Raw genomic sequence first — 20,447 nt, forward strand, 5'->3', positions numbered from 1 at the left:
ATGAATTTTTAAAGATAAAAGTTAATTAGCCATAATAAATGTCCCATTTACCTGATATCTGCCAGGATTTTTCCAAGTTATTGAGACTTTTTGCTTACTATGCTTCCCTATTTTCTTAAACAATACTTTGGGACCATAATGGGAAATGTACATTTCTCCCATCCCCAATGGATTCAAATGCTATGGATTTTCAAAGCAATCTTCCTATTTGCAAGCTAAGAGGACATTAACATGCATCTTTTCCAATTTCCTTTTTGAATTGTCTTGTTTGGTGGAAGTCTATAGGATTTGGATTCAAATGGTTCAATATCTGACTTTGTCATTACTCAATGAATAACCCCGCACAAGTCATTTAAATCTTCGAGTTTGTTTACTTATCTACAAAATGAGTGTGGTACCAACCTTTACACTGTTTGATATTAAGAAAAATATTGCTGTTTATAACCACGATTGCTTTATGAAGAAGATGGATTCTGAGAGTGGTTGCCTTTTATTGTTTCACTGAGCATATTACTTGATGTGTCTGGATATGCAAAAGCAAGCCACAGGCTCATTTATGGAATAAGAACTAAAATGTCATGGATAATTGAATCAGAAGTGAAGTCAGGAATCTACCAGGAGAGGGAAATACTATGAAGAGAGGAATCCATGAAAGGCATCCCAGGTAATATTTGGTGAGGCATTTGGTGTTAATTTGAAGTTATTGGTGATGCTGCAAATACTTCATTCCCCTTCACTAAAGTCTACTATATACATGAATGCCTCAAGTGAAAATAATATACATATAAATTGAAGTAGATGCTAAGTATCATACTTGGTAGATGCTGTGTTGATATGGTGAATATTTGTTCCCTTCAAATCTCATTGAAGTTTGATCCCCAATGTTGGAGGTGGGGTATGGTGGAAGGTATTTGGGTTACAGAGGAAGATCTCTCATGAAGAGCTCAGTACCATGCTTGTGGTAATGAGTGGGTTCTCAGTTAGTTCACACTGGTTGTTTAAAAGAGCCTGGAACCTGCTCCCTCTCTCTCGCACCATGTGACACACATGCTCCCCCTCGCTTTCAGCCATGATAGGTAGCTTCCTAAGGTTTTCACCAGAAGCAGAGGTTGGCATCAAGCTTCTTGTATAGCCTGCAGAACCATGAGGCAAATCAACCTCTTTTTTTTTATAAACTACCCAGCCTCATGTATTCCTTTACAGCAACGCAAACCCAACTAAGAGGTGTGGAATATAATGGTAGCATGTGCAGCATGGCAATATAAGCGATCTTCCCATTTTGAACTGTAAAATGAACAAACTTAGAAATTTGGCAAAAAGTAGACCCTCAGAACCAGAGATCATTGTGAGAATGTAAGCAACTTCCTTCCCATATGTACCCCCAGCCCCAGCTGACATTTAAGTTACATGAAAACTAGAGATAATATAAGTATTTAGTATAATGTCTGGCTTATAGCAGACACTCAATAAAATGTTTATTACATAAAAATGTAAACTACCATTCATCAGTAAGCATAACACTTACCTGCCAAAATATATTTGCTACAAATGCTACAAATACTTGTAGCAAATATATTTTGGAATGTAATAATCTGTAAGTATCAGTATGTAAAGAATCTCCTTAATGCCCAAACCTGTCTCCTATATAAGATACCATTTTGTGAAAGGTATTTAGCTTAATGCCAAGGAGAATACTAGCCAAAGTATTTCTTTGCTGTCACAGGAAAAGTAGAAACCTCTCATAATATTACCTGACAAGCAAATAAGCTTAATAGAAACAGTGAATAGGAAGGCCTAGATCCTAAGAAGGAAAAGAGGTGCTAATCAAGGCACTTTCACTCCCATTTTGGAACATAATTGTGAATTAAAAGAATTCTATGATGAGACTTAATTTCAGCACAAATACCTTCCCTTCTATTTTGTTACTTGCAAGATAATAATAGAGTGACAGTGAGCAAAGGTACACTTAGGATCTTTAGATTACCAAGCCCGACATCTAATTAGACAGAGAAGAAAACTGAAGCTCAAAGAGGACGAATATCTTGCTGAAAATATCAGAGCTAGTGTCAGCTCCACTGAAACCCAGAGTTACATCAAGGTAGCTATCTGTTTTAACTGAAGCTTGGAACAGCAAGCTAGTACTATCATTTCCTTACAATATACAGTTGTTATACAATTTAAAATACTTTTTTTGTTATCCATTACCTCATTTAATCCTCGCAACAACCTCCATAAGAAGGTAATATCCTCATTTTAGATATGTGCAAGTGAAGGGTTGAAAACATAAAATAACTTATCCAAAAGGGAATGCAGCATCTAAATAATAGAGCTGGTACTGGAACTCTGCTCTTCATATTCCAAGAGTCCATTACAATATAACCATGCATAACTCTGCTGTCTTTTGATGTTTTTCTAGCTCCTGGATTCTAGGGTCTGTCAAACTGTGGCAATACTTCCACCTGTATGCCTACAGGGTCCTGGCCCTGGCCCAGACACCTACACTTCACTACTTTCTTTTCGCATAGATCATGAGTCAGTTAGACACTGAGAGAAGAAAAATGCAAATGCGAAAAAAATAGAGCCAGCAAGAGGAAAAGGGAAAAAATGTAACATAGTTGATGATGTCTTTCACAATCATTTTGCCCTTTGTCCTGAAAGCAATTCTAATTTAGGTTTAGGCAACAAGCTGCATAACACAGTTAGAGGAAAGCTCTCATAAGGAAGTGATAACTCTCTAGGGTATTTACTTGATTCAGTCTATATAGTCTGATTTCTCATTGCAAAATATTCCATTCAATACAATATAAATGTCTGAAGCTCCAGTGTTAATGCTTATCAATTTATTAGGAATTAATGTCAAATATATAACTTTCTTAATTATAGCCAAGACTATAATGCTAATTAATTTGAAGTGTGGGGTCAAAGGAAAACTTTGTATGTTAAGTCTGAGTCTATGCCCAGGAGAACAGTAGAACTTGCACTAAGATCAATGCTAGAAAATGATGGTGGGGGGAGAACACACACACACACAAAAAATAGGGCCAAATCCAAAATGCCAGAAAACACTAGCCAAGAGACTTGATTATAAAGGATCTCTAAAAGGTTTGCAGCATAGCATAAACTAATGTTTAACAAAGCAGCCTCAGAATAAAAATGTGTTTAAAAGAAAATTTGAATATTTCAATAGCTCCTACCGGGCTTATATAAAGAAAAGCTACTTTCTTTAAATATGGATGCAAGACAAGTGATTTCAGTAAAAAGCACCAACTGTATTTTTAGAGCTTAAAAGCAAGTCACTCACAAAACTGCCTTAAGATATTCAAGATAGTACTCAAGATATTTCACCATGACACTGATAGCAAGAGTTCTGAGATGCATGACTCCCTCTAAAAAAACTGAAATATAAGAACAGTATTAGAACCAAGTAGATTATATTCAATACATATGTTTGAACGACATTATGTCAACTTTTGCCCAAATATACCTTGACATTTAAAGACAATATGCCCCATGTGGACTGCAATTTATATCTTACTCATTAAACAGAATTTCAAGAATGTATCTGATTATACAAATTACATTGGATACTTTCCCCTTTTCCAATGCCTTGCTACCTGATCAGAATTTCCTTAGTTTATAAATTCCAACAACACATTGCTTCCACCTCTTATCTTGTTCAGTAATTGTATTATCAATGTTCCTTTCTCTCCTATTAGATTGTGAGTAGCTGGAGGACTGGGCCTTAGTCACTTAGAAAAAAAATTCCCTAGTTGCTAGAGTTTGCTCAAAAACTATTTTCTGAATTTAGAAAATATAAACAGACTTTCCTTTTTTTTTTTAGAAAAAGGAAGAAAGAAAGAGAGAAAGAAAAAAAAGAATGAAGAGGAAGAAAAAGAAAGAGAAAGAGAGAGAGAGAACAGGAATATTGCTTTATTGCCCAGGCTAGAATGCAGTCTAAAAATGGGAATTGAAAACCTCTTTTATGCCAACAATTGTGCTTAACAATGGAGACAGGAAGGAATAAGGGAAGAAAATAACAAACAAGCAGCCAACCAATATTTCATTTAAACCTATGAAATGCTATGCAATTATTGAGGAGTGATTTACTTCCAATTATGTAGTCACTTTTGGAATAAGGGTGATATGGTACTGATAAGAATGTATGTTTTGTGTATTTGAAGTGGAGAGTTCTATAAATGTTTATTAAGTTTACTTGTTCTGGGTCTGAGTTCAAGTCCTGGATATCCTTGTTAATTTTCTATCTCGTTGATCAGTCTAATATTAACAATGTGATGTTACAGTCTCCCACTATTATTGTGTGGGAGGCTAAGTCTCTTTATAAGCCATTAAGAACTTGTCTTATGTATCTGGGTTCTCCTGTATTGGGTGCGTGTATATATAGGATCGTTAGCTCTTCTTGTTGCATTGATCCTTTTACCATTATGTAATGTCCTTCTTTGCCTCTTTTGATCTTTGTTGCCTTAAGATCTATTTTATCAGAGGTGAGAGTTGCAACTCCTGCTTTGTATTTATTTATTTATTTATGTTTGCTCTCCATTTGGTTGGTAAATCTTCCTCTGTCCCTTTGAGTCTTTGTGTATCGTTGCATGTGAGATGGGTCTGGATACAGTGTACCGATGGGTTTTGGCTTTTTATCCAGTTAATAATATATATGAGTTTAATACTGCCATTTGATGCTAGCCGGATATATTTTTGGAAAGGCTGCTGCTCGTTGTTTGTTTACATGTGTAGTGCTTCTTTCAGAAGCTTCTGCAAAGCAGGCCTGGTGATGGTAAAATCTCTAAGTACTTGCTTGTTTGCAAAATATTTTATTTTTCCTTCGCTTTTGAAGCTCAGTTTGGCTGGATATGAAATTCTGGGTTGAAGGTTCTTTTCTTTAAGGATGTTGAATATTGGCCCCCACTCTTTTCTGGCTTGTAGGGTTTCTGCTGAGTGATCTGCTGTAAGTCTGATGGGCTTCCCTTTGTGGGCAACCTGACCTTTCTCTCTGGCTGCTCTTAGTATTTTCTCCTTCATTTCAACCCTAGTGAATCTGACGATTATGTGCCTTGGGGTTGGTCTTCTTGAGGAATATCTTTGTGGTGTTCTCTGTATTACCTGGAGTTGAATATTGTCCTGTCTTACTAGGTTGGGAAAGTTTTCCTGAATAATCTCCTGAAGAGTATTTTCCAACTTGGATTCATTCTCTTCATCACATTCAGGTACACCTATCAAACGTAGATTAGGTCTTTTCACATAGTCCCATATTTCTTGGAGACTTTGCTCATTCTTTTTATCTTTTTTTCTCTAATCTTGACTTCTCATTTTATTTCGTTAAGTTGGTCTTCGAACTCTGATATCCTTTTTCCTGCTTGATCAATTCGACTGTTAAAACTTGTGCATACTTCGCGAAGTTCTCGTGTTGTGTTTTTCAGCTCCATTAATTCACCTATATTCCTCTCCAAATTGTCTATTCTCATTAGCATTTCATCAAACATTTTTTCAAAGTTCTTAGTTTCTTTGCATTGGGTTAGAACAAGTTCTTTTAATTCACAGAAGTTTCCTATCATCCACCTTCTGAAGTCTACTTCTGTTAATGGAACACACTTGTTCTCCATCAGGGCTTGTTCCGTTGCTGATGAGGAACTGTGATCACCTGTAGAGGGAGAGGCATTCTGATTTGGGGTATTCTCAGCCTTTTTACGCTGCTTTCCTCTCATCATTGTAAATTTATCCACCTGTCATCTTTGTGATTTCCGACTTTCAAATTAGGTTTCTGAGTGGACGTCGAACTTGTTGATTCCCAGTGCCGAAATCTAAGCAATCCACTGTGCCGGCCAAAACAGCAGTGTTAAGATTGATGGTGCTTTTCTGCCTGGGAATCGGCCAAAAGGGGACCCAGTCCCGCTCACTCTGCACCAAGAACTGCTGTGCTGAAGTGCCAGCAAAACTGCCGCGCCGGCCACAAGAGTCGCACTAGCGACTGGTGGGGCTCCTCCGCTGGGTATCTCCTGGTCCGTGAGCAACAAAAATTCATCTGAAAGTGTGTCGTCCTCTCATTCTCTGCACTTTCACTAGGAGCTACTATCCCAAGTTGCTAGTGGTCAGCCATCTTGGATCTCTCTCCCCAGACTTTCTTGATTTTCTCATACAAGACACTTCTCATTTCAATTATTAAAATCCTCTACTCTATTAAGTTTGGGAAAAGAAAGGTTTAAACATTAATTGAGCCTTTACCATGTGTCAGGTTCTAAGCTTTTTACATGTGCCATCTTGTTTAATAATTAACAACATTGTGAAATAGCTATTTTGATATCCAAGTTTTATAGACAAGAAAAGTAAGGTTCAGAAGCTTGACTAAAGTCCAGACAGCTGGTTAGTTTCAGAGTTGTGATTCAATGCAAGCTCAGGTTCTATATGACTTTAAAGCCCATGATCTCGCCAGTATTGTACACTGCCTCCATTGTGTAATGCAAAGAAGCCTTTAAAACGGCTTCACATTCCTTGTGAAGAAGATAAATGCAAAAAATTAAAAAACTCATTCAAAGCAAGCAATTATCCAATCTTAAAATTCTTCTCAAATTGGCTACTTACTGTGATTTGGGGAATTTAAAAAAGCAAGTACATTATGTCAACTACCTTTCACCTTTCCCCTCCTTCTCTTTAATCCTAAGAGATACCTGGTCTAAGAATATTTGGCAGTAGAATGGAAGACTGATTCAAAGCTGGTTGTTGGCCAATTTTCTTAACAGAAGCTTAATGTGGCTATTCTGACTAATCAAAAGCTGCATTCACTCTACTTACTGAAGAATCTTGATTATAAGGGTCTTTTATTTGGTTGTGAATGGGAATTTATTGGGGTTGAAGATGAAGTGTCAAACCAATTATCATTCTTTATTACAGTGTTCAATTTTGAAATTATAGTGAATGCAGAGATATTCTACCCAGTTCATTGGTGTATTTATATTCAAATAGGTAAAATACAAGTTTCAGTCTGGTGATTTGTAAGCCTCATTTTTGCTTCCAGGGCATTCAGCTTTTAGCTTAACTGAAACCCACATGAACAGTATTAAGTATGTAGTCAAACCTAATTACTTGATGGAGGACAGGGTGTGTAAAAGCAAGACAGGAGAGAGATACAAGCAAACTAGATTTTTCTATACTTAAGTCACCATATTTTAAAAATAAAGATTTTCATAAAAAATTGGCTAAGAGTTTTAACACATATATTTAAAATCAAGAATTACAGTAAGAGGATTCTTTTTCTCAGATATATTCCTAGGAACAAAATAGAAGTCTGAGCCATGTGGCTGTTTAGGTATATGAAAACTAAAAGAAATTCATTTTATTCAACACAAGCTTATCTGTAATATTTGACTGAAATTATTCCTACAGGTAAGAGTAGGTGCAGGCTATAAAAAAGCTTCCTATAATCTATGGAACTACAGATGAGGGGATAAATAAGAGTGCAGACCACACCCATGAAAAGCATCACTGTGGGCAGTGTAAGGAAATACACTACAAGGAAGAAAGGGGGAATTTCACTCAGTAGATAGGTTATAGCTCAGATTATAGCATTTTTTTGAAGAAATGCGATTAACACCCTTTAGAATTTGTGGTATAAATGCAAGTTTGTATCCTTTGACCAACATCTCCCCATTTCCTCAACACACCCCCACACCCCAGCAACCACTTCTCTGTTCTCTGCTTCTGTGAGTTCAAAATTTTAGATGAATACATCCTGAGGATCTTATATATAGCATAGTTTACTTGAAATTTGCTAAGAGGGTAGATCTTAAGTATTCTCACCCACTATGTGTGTGGATAGATGTGTTAATTAATTTATGTTAATAATTTTACAATTAATATGTATATCAAATCAACCCATTGTACACCTTGAATATATACAAATTTTATTTGTCAATTATACTTCAATAAAGCTGGAAGAAGAATTAGTGATATAATTGTAAAATTAGAGTAAGTGAATATATAAAAATCCTGAGACCCATTATGCAAGCTTTCTTTTGTTTAGTGAGAAAGTCAGAAGAAAGACTGTAAAACAAAGTCCCATTTAGACAAGTATTTAATCTGCTCCTCATATTCAAGAGTCAAAATTCTCATGATTTCTGTAAGAAACCCTGAACTACTCTCAAATGTAGGCCGAAATGGATACATACATGTGAGCATATCAACCACAAATGTATATATGTTGATAGTGGTACAGTGTGCAGGTACTTAATGAATCTTCTAGCTAGTTTCATGTACTATGGAGTAGAGAAAACTTAATGTAACCAGAAATAGTTTAGATAATTTTTAGTAATGCTTTAAGTTGAAGGACAGATTTTTAAGGTATTAATGTAGCCTAGTTCTTTCTCATCTGAGAGCACACAGGAGTGCTCTTTCTCTCTGGCAGCAAACTACAGAAATGTATGGCATATCTCTGCCCAGTGAGCCAATTTAAGTGTTAGGGTCCAAGACTTAGATGAAGGGATTGCTTACTAGGTGCAACCTTCTAGCAACTGGCCATGTTGCCTGAAACTCAGGACCCCAACAATGAAACTAGGATATCTTCAATCTTGATTGTTGTGAAAAGCAACTCTGACAGGCTATCACAACATGGTGCATCGTTCCAGGTGTATATAACGAAATTATCAATTGCTAACATAAAGAACACTTTGAGAGCCACATTCCCAAGGTTGGCCAGGGGCAATCACGGTTCCCTTGGGGACATGCAAGGAGTAAGCAACTACATCTGTCGTGTTACCTTCTTCCTCACAATCCATTCTGTTGGTCAAAGCCTTTTTATAATAAAACTTTCAGTACAGTAACTATTAGTACGGTATTTATATGTTATCATTTCGGTTAGTATGGTAGTACAGTTTCTATATAGTAACTATACAGTTAGCATAGTATTTATATACAGTATACTATATATAGTATTCAGTTGACCCTTGAACAACATGGCAGTTATGGGCACTGACCCTCACGCAGCCAAGACTCCATGTATAGCTTTTGACTCCCCCCAAAATTAACTACTAATAGTCTACTGTTGTCTGGAAGCCTTACTGATAACCTAAACAGTAATTAATACATATGTTGTATGTTATATAAATCATACACTGTGTTTGTACAATAAAGTAGAGAAAATAAAATGTTATTAAGAAAATCATAAGGAAGAAAACAATATATATATTTAAAGACAGGGTCTCACTGTCACCCAGGCTGGAGTGCAGTGGCATGATCTCGGCTCCTGTAACCTCTGCATCCCATGCTCAAGTGATTCTCCCACCTCAGCCTCTCAGGTAGCTGGGACTACAGGTGCATAGTCACTGTGCCCAGCTAATTTTTCCATTATTTGCAGGGACAGGGTTTTGCCATGTTGCACAGGTTGATCTCAAACTCCTGGGCTCAGGTGGTCCACCTGCCTTGGCCTCCCAAAGTGCTGCTATGACAGGCGTGAGAGAAAATATATTTTCTCTTCACTAAGTGGACATGGATCATCATGAAGGCCTGCATCGTTCTTTCTCCACATTCACTAGGCTGGGAAGGAGGAAAAAGATATATTGGCCTTGTTGCCTCAGGGGTGGCAGAAGTGGAAGAATATCCATGTATAAGTGGATTCACGTGGTTGAAACCCAAGTTGTTTAAGGGTCAACTGTATATACTGTTCAGTTAGTACAGTATTTACATATAAGGTGCCATATGAACAACATAAGTATATCTAAATACTTGCAGAAGTCACCAAGGAGTAGAAACAGGCTCAAAGGAACAATTCATCCAGTTTATAAGACCATCACAAACATCTTTACATTGTTATACCAATTTAATTATCAATTTATTCCTTTGATCTATGACCACTTGAACTTTGTGATAAATTTGCACAGAGGTATTCAATATGATAATCCACTAAATCATTCTAATTCTTCTTCATGCCAGTCACTCTCCCTTGGTATCACACTGTGAGGAGTTTTAGTTCAATTTCTCAAATAGATTTGATTATCATATGATTGGTTTATATAAGATAGTTGAATTTTACTAACAATACCAGTATTATACCATATCAGAATATGATTATGGTACAGTTTGGTTTGGTTACAACAGAATATGGAAATGTCACAGAAATATTTATTAAACCTTGCTAGAAGAATTAGCCTTTGACCGTATACCAGATATGATGAGAAACAAATGATGTCTCCAGTGGCAATTATTCTGTCATTTCTAGGTTCCATGTTATCTGGGGACAAAACCAATCATTTTTCTCAACTTACATTATTATAAAGTTATAGGTTATAGTTAACTTTGCACAGCAACGCCATTTCCCTACCATGAGAGTACATGGGTATCATTCAGTATTAGTTCTATTCCTACTAGCCTTATTTTGGTCCATCCTTTGGTCAAGATCAGTCAGAAATCAGCAGTGCAAGTTGCAATTTTACAAAAAAAAATTCCATAAATTTGGGGATCTGCATGTGTCTCAAAGATTCTCTGCCTGAGCTTTCACAGCTAAAAATGAAAAGCCATTACCCCCATGGCTACTTAAGGCTCACTTTTAAGTAAAATGGTTAATAGACTCTGTTGTGTTAGAGTATATTTTCTTCCCCAATATTGATTCCTAGCATTCCCTAGCATTATGTGTTAGGTCCGTGTGATCATTTTATCAAAGCTTTATGATCTTTCCAAGTGGATTCCCATTCTTTTCCCTCCTCTTGGAAGATGATTTCCTTCTAATCTGTCTATTTTAGTTAGTAATCCTTTTCTGAAAGTCACTCTTCATTAAAAGTAAATTCAGCTTTTCCCATTATATCCAGGCCAGCTCCTATTTCACCTATAGGTCTCTTTTGTTTCACTGGTCAGTGTTTAATCCAACAGATGCATTGTTGTTATTGAGTATTAACTGCTTGGATACAGTTAGGATACATGTACTGTACCCCAAAATGTTTGGTAACCCATGCTACAGTCAAGTGTATAGGGATCACTCCCAAATGTAGTTTAATCTGTGTATGCCATAAGGTTTCACATAATCTTACTTGTCTCAAGTGAGGGTTGTTCTTGGCAGGGACACAAATCTAGCTTATAAGGCCTAATATGTTATTTTCATTTATCATCCATTAATACATTTTTGTTCTGTTTAAAAACTTTGTATCTGCAAAATAGGGATGATATGTGTTCTTACACATCACACTACCACAGATCAGGCTATTCCATCTAAGACTCATCTGAGCATTCAGCCATCAGAATTTATGGTTACACAGTTATCAGTTGCCTGACATTATATACCATGTATCATAACCTTCAGAAGGAAGAACTTCTTGAATATATTAAATTTGCCTAACATTCTAATGAAGGCAAATTTCCATAACTCACCTTCATCACCATTTCTACCAGTAAAATGGAAATAATGCAGTTAAATGTTTAGCGATAGTTATAATCAGCATATGCATTAAGTGCTACCTTTTAAAAATTAATACTAAGTCATGAAAATTAAATATATAAATGACCTTCTAGCACCCACAAATATTTATAAGCTAAAAGGATTACCAGCCATATATTTAATCTTTTAGTCCCCAAAGGATAAACAGATATAGTCCATTAAGTAATTTTTAAAAGTCCCTTCAAAAGCCTTCTCCAATAGATGAGAAGTTTTAATGCTATTCTTGACAATTTCTACAGAGGTTAATTTTCATAAAATGTATTATAAACTATGAAAATTAAATAAGTGAGGAGACCAGAGCTAAATGTCCAATGAAGCTCTGTAACACCAGACAAAGTTCTTTATAAACCTTATTATTTTCTGATGGGGTTTAATGCCATGTTAATAAATTTATTATAGCACTGAGAATAAAGAAACACATACCCCACCATGAACATATGCAAACCAAACACTCTTGTCATTGTAATTATAACCTTTGAGTAGTTTGTCACAATGGACACCGATTTCTTTCCAGCCTTGCAGATAAAAACAGCACAATATACAAATGTCAAATATTAACACAGTGTGAAACTACTGAGTGGCCTGGCACAGGAATTTTAAATGTCTTTTTGACCGCAGCCAGTATCAGGCTGAACCTGCCACCAAAGTGATAAGCTGCTTCTCTAAGCAGAAGGATAGAAGTCAATTAACTTTAAACACTGAGATAACCATCACTTATTACCATATGCTGGTATCTAATCTTTATGAAGTTTTTATAACAACATTTTAATTTCTCATCTATTCCTAAATTCAATTAACTTTCTTGCTATATAAAAATCCTCACTGCTCCCTCCGCCCCCCAAATAGATTGAGTTCTTTTCACTTATTGGAGAAAGAGTACATGAAGTGGCCAGAAATTAATTGCCTTTAGGGAAACTTCTCAGTACATATAAAAAATTTATTTTCATCTGAAAACATTAAATCCCTACTGAGCTTTCTAAAGAAGTGTCACACCATACTGCTGTTATATTGAGAATACCTGAAAGGAGGAGGAGGTAAGAAATCATGGTGGCTTTGACCGCATGGAAGCAATGGAGGTGATAAGAAATAATCAAATTCTGGATATATAAGGAAGGTAGAAATAACAGGATTTGCTGATAGAGTTTACATGGGAGGTGAGAGAAAAAAGGGAATAAAGACCAACTTCAAGGTTTTTGGCCTGGGGTCAAGAGAAAACCTTTTGAAAATGGTAGCGATAATACTATGTTTGTGTGTTGATGGAAAAGATCCAGAGGGGAGGGAGAAATTGTTAAAGTAGGAGAGTGAGAGCAGACAATTTCTGGAGTGATGTCCTTGAGTATACAAAAGAGAAAAAGAATTCTGTACATGAGTGAAAGAGTTAGCCTTTGCAAAGGAACAGTTCATCCGTAATAACAGAAGACAAGGCAGGGGAATAGGATAGACTCAGATGCAGATAGATGAGAATATGTGGAAGTACTATGGATAGCTTCAATTTTCTCAGTAAAATAAGATACAAATTGAGAGTAAAGTTGGAGGAGGTGTTGGAGAAAGGGAAAGGAACACACATGGTTAGTCAACAGTAAGGAGAGTAAATGGCCAAGAAAACATAGTGTGATTCCCTGGTAGCATTAAGGACCCACTCTGAATTTATGGTCACAAATTTAAAGTGAGATCAGTCAGTACAGCTGGAAATGCTTTTCTGATACTTCGGCTGTGCAAGGTGCAGACATAGAGTAGGTGGGAAGTAGATTTAACCAGGGCTGGATTTGTTTCGCCAGCAACTATAACAAAGAGAAAGAAGGGCCAAGGGAACTGAAGATGTATGCATGTGAGTGACCATGGAATTTAAACTGGGTAAGGAGAGATGTAAGGGTATCGGGGGCTGAGGGGGACAATTTAATGGTGGCAGGATCAATGCCATACAACCACAGGTACTTTACTGTCCAATAATGCTTTGGTGTTTTTGCTCTGTTATTTCTATACCTTGTACCTTTTTATACACTGTTATAATATGGTAGAAACTATTAATATTTGACTCTGTTTGGAGCCTAACAGCATATCATGAACAATTAGATCTTCTAACCTGTCTTCTCATAACATTCAGCCTAGTTTCTCTTCTCAGCCACACCCCACATGCAAATACACACATACACACAAAGTAATAGTGGTTACCTTTGGGCAATGACTATAGTTATATTGCTATATCAGGTTTTAGGTGTTTTTTGTCCTACATAGTTTCTAATGTCCTAATTTTCTATATTAAGCATGAAATGTTTTTGTAATTTAGAAACAATGTTTATTTAAAAGAACATATATATTTACACCCATATATAATTAAATCCTGGCTGTGATCTCTAATGAGGTATTAGAAGACTTAATCAGGCTGGATTAAGTTCTTTGACAAATATAGAAAATAAAACATTTGAGAAGAGCTGATGCCCTTTTCAAAACTACCAGATTTCATAAAACATATGCAGAGATCATTGTCTAGCAATTAAAATGTATTAAAATGCATGACCCCAAAACAATTAGAACAGTAATTTTTTTTTTAATATTGGAAGAAAATACCATTACAAACCTGCTTCCTGCTTTGAGCTCTTGCATTCCGTAGTCTTCGAGCAGAATAAAAGATAAAATAGCCCACAGTTGCAGCCGTAATAATAAAAAAGGACACAGAAACAAAAAAAATTGAATAGTGATTCACCCAAGGGCCATGTTTTTTCCCTACTTCTATGACCATTGTCACTTGTATGCCTCTTTGAATAGATTGTAGAATTTTTGTGCCTTTCAGATTGCCGATCATGATTGCAACAATGTCTCCTGCACCTGTAAAAGAAAACAAATTCAGTTTTAGTTTGGTGAAAAATTCTTTTTTTTTCTTTTTTCTTTTTTTTTTTTGAGGCAGAGTTTCTCTCTTGTTACCCAGGCTGGAGTGCAATGGCGCGATCTCCGATCACCGCAACCTCCACCTCCTGGGTTCAGGCAATTCTCCTGCCTCAGCCTCCCGAGTAGCTGGGATTACAGGCATGTGCCACCATGCCCAGCTAATTTTTGTATTTTTAGTAGAGACGGGGTTTGGTGAAACATTCTTAGTATACAAACCCAATTGCTAAAATGAATTTAAATGGGTCTCAATGAGACAAAGGAAGGATACTCATTCCTTCAATTAACATTTTTGAGCACTTACTATCTATATAAAATTTGTAGGCTATATAAACATGCATGAGATTTAGTTAGTGATCTTAGGGAACTCATAACTAAGTAAAGAAGCTACAACAAACCCCTTCCCCTCCTCAGATTGACTATCTATTTTTCAACAGTGTTGCCTTTGAGACCCAATTTGCATCTTATATGAAAGCTTGCTTAAAGACAAATAGCCCCCTGAATTGCAGAAAATAGGACTTACATTATAGGGAACCTAAGACTTGGGAAATACAGACATATTTCCCAATTTATGAAGTGATAAATTATCTCATAAGCTCACTACTAACATGTATAAGGATTTACAAATTGGGATAGTAATTTGAGCCAAACAATGTTTACAAACCCAAATGTGCAACCTATACATATGCCCATGATGTACCATTTTTCTATATCCTCAAAAGCAATATAAAACTTGCTCAAGGTGTTCTAAGGATTTACATGGACCGAATCATGTTAGCAATGAAGATAACATACAGAAATGTACATTTCTATTCACTACCAATTAAAGACAAGCAAGTCTAAAATCAGACGAATCTTATTGCTAAAGGTCTAATTATTTATAATACCTACTTCTCTACTACCAATAATGTAAGTTTTGTGGAAAAAAATAAAGTACAGATGGTATCTTTCCCAATGTTGTAAGAATGTCAGATTGCTCATGCTATTCCAATGCTTATCAAGGTTTATATTCCTTTTAGTTTATATGACCTAAGACCAATAATCTTAAGCAAAAGAATAGCACTCGTTGAATGTTAAGGTATAACCAACCAGAGAAACCTCCCACTGATAATAACTTAAGGTGCTAATCTAGCTTAATGATCAAACTCCAATCTGGAATAAATACATCTACACACACACACACAACTCTATAAGGACCTTTAGATTTGAATTTAAATACAAAAATACTGAACGTCTGAAATGTAGACACCCTCAGTTGTATCTTCTTCCAATATCAGTATATGACCCAAATATCCCTTATGGGTCTGGAGGTAATTTTGCCAGAGAGTGGCCCTTTTTTTCTATTTATTTGGGGACTTTAAATTTTTAGCTATGGCACTAAAATCACAGAAATTATTTGTCTTTTCTCTAATAGCCATCTTTAAGGAAAATATTAAAATAGTATTCACAGTTTTAATTTTCAAATTAAGACTACAAAACTTAAATGGCAATGTACATACTAAAATTATTACTCAAGTAATCCCTTAAATGTATGGTCCTCAGTAGCCAAAGTTTCCAAAAGATAAGGCCAAAAATAAAAAATCTCATAGTATGCTAAGATTCTCTCTTTCTTTGAAGTTATTAATTTAAAAATTTTATTCAAAGGATTTTATTACAGGTCCTTAATATTCCAAAAGACACTATTTTTACATGATAGCAATTTAGTTAAGCCCGTTTATAACTCTACTGACTCATGTGTAATCATTCAGTTTGATAGAGGTTAATGACTCACCTTGTTCTCATTTACACCAGGAAAATATCAAAAACAACGGGGAGTGAAGGAGTCTGAAATGTAGAGACTCTCTGTTGTATCTTCTTCCAATATCAGTATATGACCCAAATATCCCTTATGGGTCTGGAGGTAACTTTGCCAGAGAGTGGCCCTTTTTTTCTATTTATCTGGGGACTTTAAATGTTTAGCTATGGCACTAATTTCACAGAAATTATTTGTCTTTTCTCTAATAGCCATCTCTCAGGAAAATGCATGGTAATAAAGTTGTGACTAATTATATAATGTACCATTCATTTCATTTTTTTCTTTTAGAACATATGGGGTATGAGGCAGGGGTGGATACTCAGGAACATACTGGCTGTTGTTGTCAGATGAAGGTTAAAAAACAAAACAAAAAACAAGGATAGGCAAGAAATGTACATTGTCTACATATTAGGAACAATGCTGTGTTTCAGTCCTCACAATATATATTCATACATGCTATATACAGTCCAACTATTAAAAAACTGGAATTAGCTTTCTAATCATATAAAAGACCTATTTCTAAGCATTTTGATACTTGCCACACCCTTGCAAGTATCTGTAAACTGCTCCCCCTCCACTGTTTTCAATTGCAGTTAACAATGTAACAACCCTTCCAGTCACCTGGTTTAGTAACCTCGGAATCATGTTTGAATCCACACTGCTCACCCAATCGGTCATGCAGATTCTATCTACTTTATTGGTGTCTCCATTATCAGATCTTTCTATTCCTGCTGTCTTAATATAGACCCTCATAATTTCTTTGAAATAGGGTACTGAAACTATTTCAGTAACCTGCTAGCTGGTCATCCTGTATCCAGTCCCTCCCTTAAAGTTTCATTACAGTTGACCTTCCTGTTTGACATTTGCCATAACTTGGTTGAATCATGCCTCTTTCTCAGCCCAGGAGTCTTTGGTGGCTCCTAATTACTCATTACAATCCAACTCCTTGGCCTAACATGTAAAGCCTTATATGATCTGATCTCAACTGATCTTGCCAGTTTGATATATTTCCACTATGTCCCCACCTCATGCGTACTCAGATATAGCCACATGGGACCATTGTCATTCACTTTCCTTAACTCTTTGTTCGTTCTGATCCTTCTGCCTAAAATGCCCTATATTTTCTCTGACACCCCCCCTCCTCTGCTTATCTATGCATTACTTAAGTCCCAGCTCAAATGATGCTTCTATACAGGTTCCTCAAGCTCCATGTGAGAAAATAAATGCTCTGTCTTTGATCCCCTGTCACTTGGTTTCTAACCTCTATCTAGTATTTCCTTTTGCTTTGCATCTCGATTGTCATGCCTCTCTAAATTGAGCCTTTTTTTTATTTTGGGCAGAGTCTTTTTTTTTTAAATCCTTAATTTTAAAATTTATAATTGACACATAATTGTATACATTTATAAGGTACAATGTGATTGTCAATGTAAGTATACTATATAGTATAATAATCTAATGGGGGCAATTACCATATCCATCACATTGAACATTTTTCATTTATTTGTGGTGACATCATTCAAAATCTTCTTTTCTAGTTATCTTGAAACATATACTACATTGATATCACTCTACTGTGTAAAAAACCACCAAAACATATTCTTCATAACTGTGAGTTTTTACACATTGACCAACCTCTCTCCATCCTTCCCTACCTCGTACCATCCCCAGCTTCTGGTAACCACTATTCCATTCTCTACTTCAAAGAAAACAATTTTAAAAATTTTTTAAACTTATATTTTAGGCTCAAGAGCACATGTGTTGGTTATATAGGCAAATTGTGTGTCACAGGGGTTTGTGTACAGATTATTTCATCATCCAGGTAATAAGCATAGTGCCTGATAGGGAGTTTTTTGATTCTCACCCTTCTTCCTCCATCCACCCTAAAGTAGGCCCTGGTGTCTGTTGTTCACTTCTTTGTGTCCGTTATGTACTCAGTGTTTAGCTCCCACTTATATATGAGAACATGTGGTATTTGGTTTTCTGTTCCTGTGTTTGTTCACTTAGGATAATGGCCTCCAGCTCCATCCATGTTGCTGCGAAGGACATGATCTCATTCTTTTTTACGGCTGTGAAATATTTCATGGTGTATTTGCACCACGTTTTCTTTATTCAGTCTACCATTGATGGGCATTTAGGTGGATTCTCTGACTTTGCTATTTTAAATAGTGCTGTGGTGAACATACACGTGCATGTGTCTTTATGATAGAATGATTTATATTCCTTTGGGTATATACTCAATAATGGGATTGCTGTGTCAAATGACAATTCTGCTTTGAGTGTTTTGAGAAATCAGCAAACTGCTTTCCACAATGGCTGAACGAATTTACATTCCCATGAGCAGTGTATAAGCGTTCCCTTTTCTCTAAAACCTTGTTAACATCTGTTATTTTTTGACTTTTTACTACAGCCATACCGACTGGTGAGAGATGGTATTGCATTGTGATTTTGATTGGTTTCTCTAGTGATTAGTAATATTCAACAATTTTTCATATGTTTTATTTGTTGGCTGCATGTATGTCTTCTTTTGAAAAATGTCTGTTCATGTCCTTTGCCCAGTTTTAACGGGGTTGTTGGACTTTTGCTTGTTAATTTGTTTAAATTCTCGATAGATTTTGGATATCTGACCTTTGCTGGATGCATAGTGTGCAAATATTTTATCCCATTCTGTAGGTTGTCTGTTTACTCTGTTGATAGTTTCTTTTGCTAAGCAAAAACTTTTTAGTTAAATTAGCTTGCATTTGTCAACTTTTGTTTTTGTTTTTGCTTTTGTTGCAATTGCTTTGGGGATTTAATTTTCTCCAGGTTCATCCACACTGCTGCAAATGACAGGATTTGCTGCTTTTTAAAGGCTGAATAGCATTTCATTGTATATACGTATGTTTTTTTTTACATCCATTCATCCATTGATAAACACTTAGGTTGATTCTATATCTTTGCTGTTGAAAATAGTGCTGAAATAAACATGGGAGGGCAGATATCTCTTGGACATACTGATAATTGTATTTTTATTTATTTGTTTGTTTAGTATTTTATTGAGATGGAGTCTTGCTCAGTTGCCCAGTATAGAGTGCAGTGGCACGATCTTGGCTTCAAGCAATTCTCCTGCCTCAGCCTCCTGAGTAGCTGGGATTGCAGGTGCGTGCCCCCATGCCTGGCTAATTTTTGTATTATTAGTAGAAAGGTGGTTTCACCATGTTGGTCAGGCTGGTCTTGAACTCCTAACCTTGTGATTCGCCCACCTCAGCCTCCCAAAGTGCTCGGATTACAGGCATGAGCCACTGCACCCCACGTGTTTTTATTTTTTAAAGGACTTTCCATACTATTATCCACAATGGCTGTACTAATTTCCATCCCCACTAACAGTATATAAGAGTTCCATTTTCTCCACATCCTTGCCAATATTTGTTTGTTTTCTGTCTTTTTTATAATAGCCAGCCTAACTGGGGTGAAGTGACATCACATTGCAGTTTTTGCGTTTTCCTGATATGGTGACGTTGAATATTTTTTCATGTAACTGTTGGCTATTTTTATGCTTCTTTTAAGAACTGTCTATTCAGAACATAGACAGTTCTTAAAAGAAGCATAAAAATAGCCAACAGTTACATGAAAAAATATTCAACGTCACCATATCAGGAAAACGCAAAAACTGCAATGTGATGTCACTTAAATGCAATAAAAAAAAAAAAAAAAAAAAAAAAAAAAAAAAAAAAGAACTGTCTATTCAGGTCTTTTGCCCACTTTAAAATCAGATTATTTGTTGTTTTGCTATTGAATTGTTTGAGTTAACAGTTTCTTAATGACAGTAATGCCTTTATCTGCTATTCTTAGGAATTAGATGTTCCATAAAAGTAAAATTTACAGGTAACAAAAGGCTTTACACAAAAACTTAGTTTTAACAATTTTGAATGAACACTCTAAAAAGTAATCTATATTGTCCTAAATTTGTTTTTAATTCTTTTCATAAAATTTTTAGCTTTTATGGGTGCACATCAGGTGTATATATTTCTGGGTTACATGAGATATTTTGTTACAGACATACAATTTGTAATAATCACATCAGGGTAAATGGGGTATCCATCACTTCAAGCATTTTTACTTCCTTTGCGTTACAAACATTCCAATTATGCTTTTAGTTATTTTAAAATGTACATTAATTTGTTGTTGACTGCAGTCACCTTTTTGTGCCATCAAATGCTAGGTCTTATTCATTCTATCTAACTATATTTTCGTGCCCGGTAATAATCTCCAATTTCCCTCTACCCACTTCTACCCTTCCCAGCCTCTGGTAACCATCCTTCTAATATCTATCTCAAACTGTTTAAAATTTTAGCTCTCACA

At 35.8% G+C, this 20,447-nt stretch overlaps 1 protein-coding gene across 2 annotated transcripts in view; it reads right to left on the minus strand.

Moving 5' to 3' along the window:
* RNF128 (ring finger protein 128) overlaps positions 1–20,447 on the minus strand; it is a 92,187-nt gene that overhangs the window by 9,569 nt on the left and 62,171 nt on the right. For both annotated transcript variants that reach the window (XM_012451670.3, XM_012451669.2), the window contains exon 2: positions 14,010–14,257. In XM_012451670.3, coding sequence (XP_012307093.1) covers positions 14,010–14,257 — 248 coding nt within the window. The remainder of the gene's footprint in view (positions 1–14,009; positions 14,258–20,447) is intronic.

This window comes from Aotus nancymaae, unplaced genomic scaffold, assembly GCF_030222135.1.
Source record: "Aotus nancymaae isolate 86718 unplaced genomic scaffold, 86718_ANA_hifiasm-v0.15.2.pri h1tg000004l, whole genome shotgun sequence".
NCBI lineage: Eukaryota > Metazoa > Chordata > Mammalia > Primates > Aotidae > Aotus > Aotus nancymaae.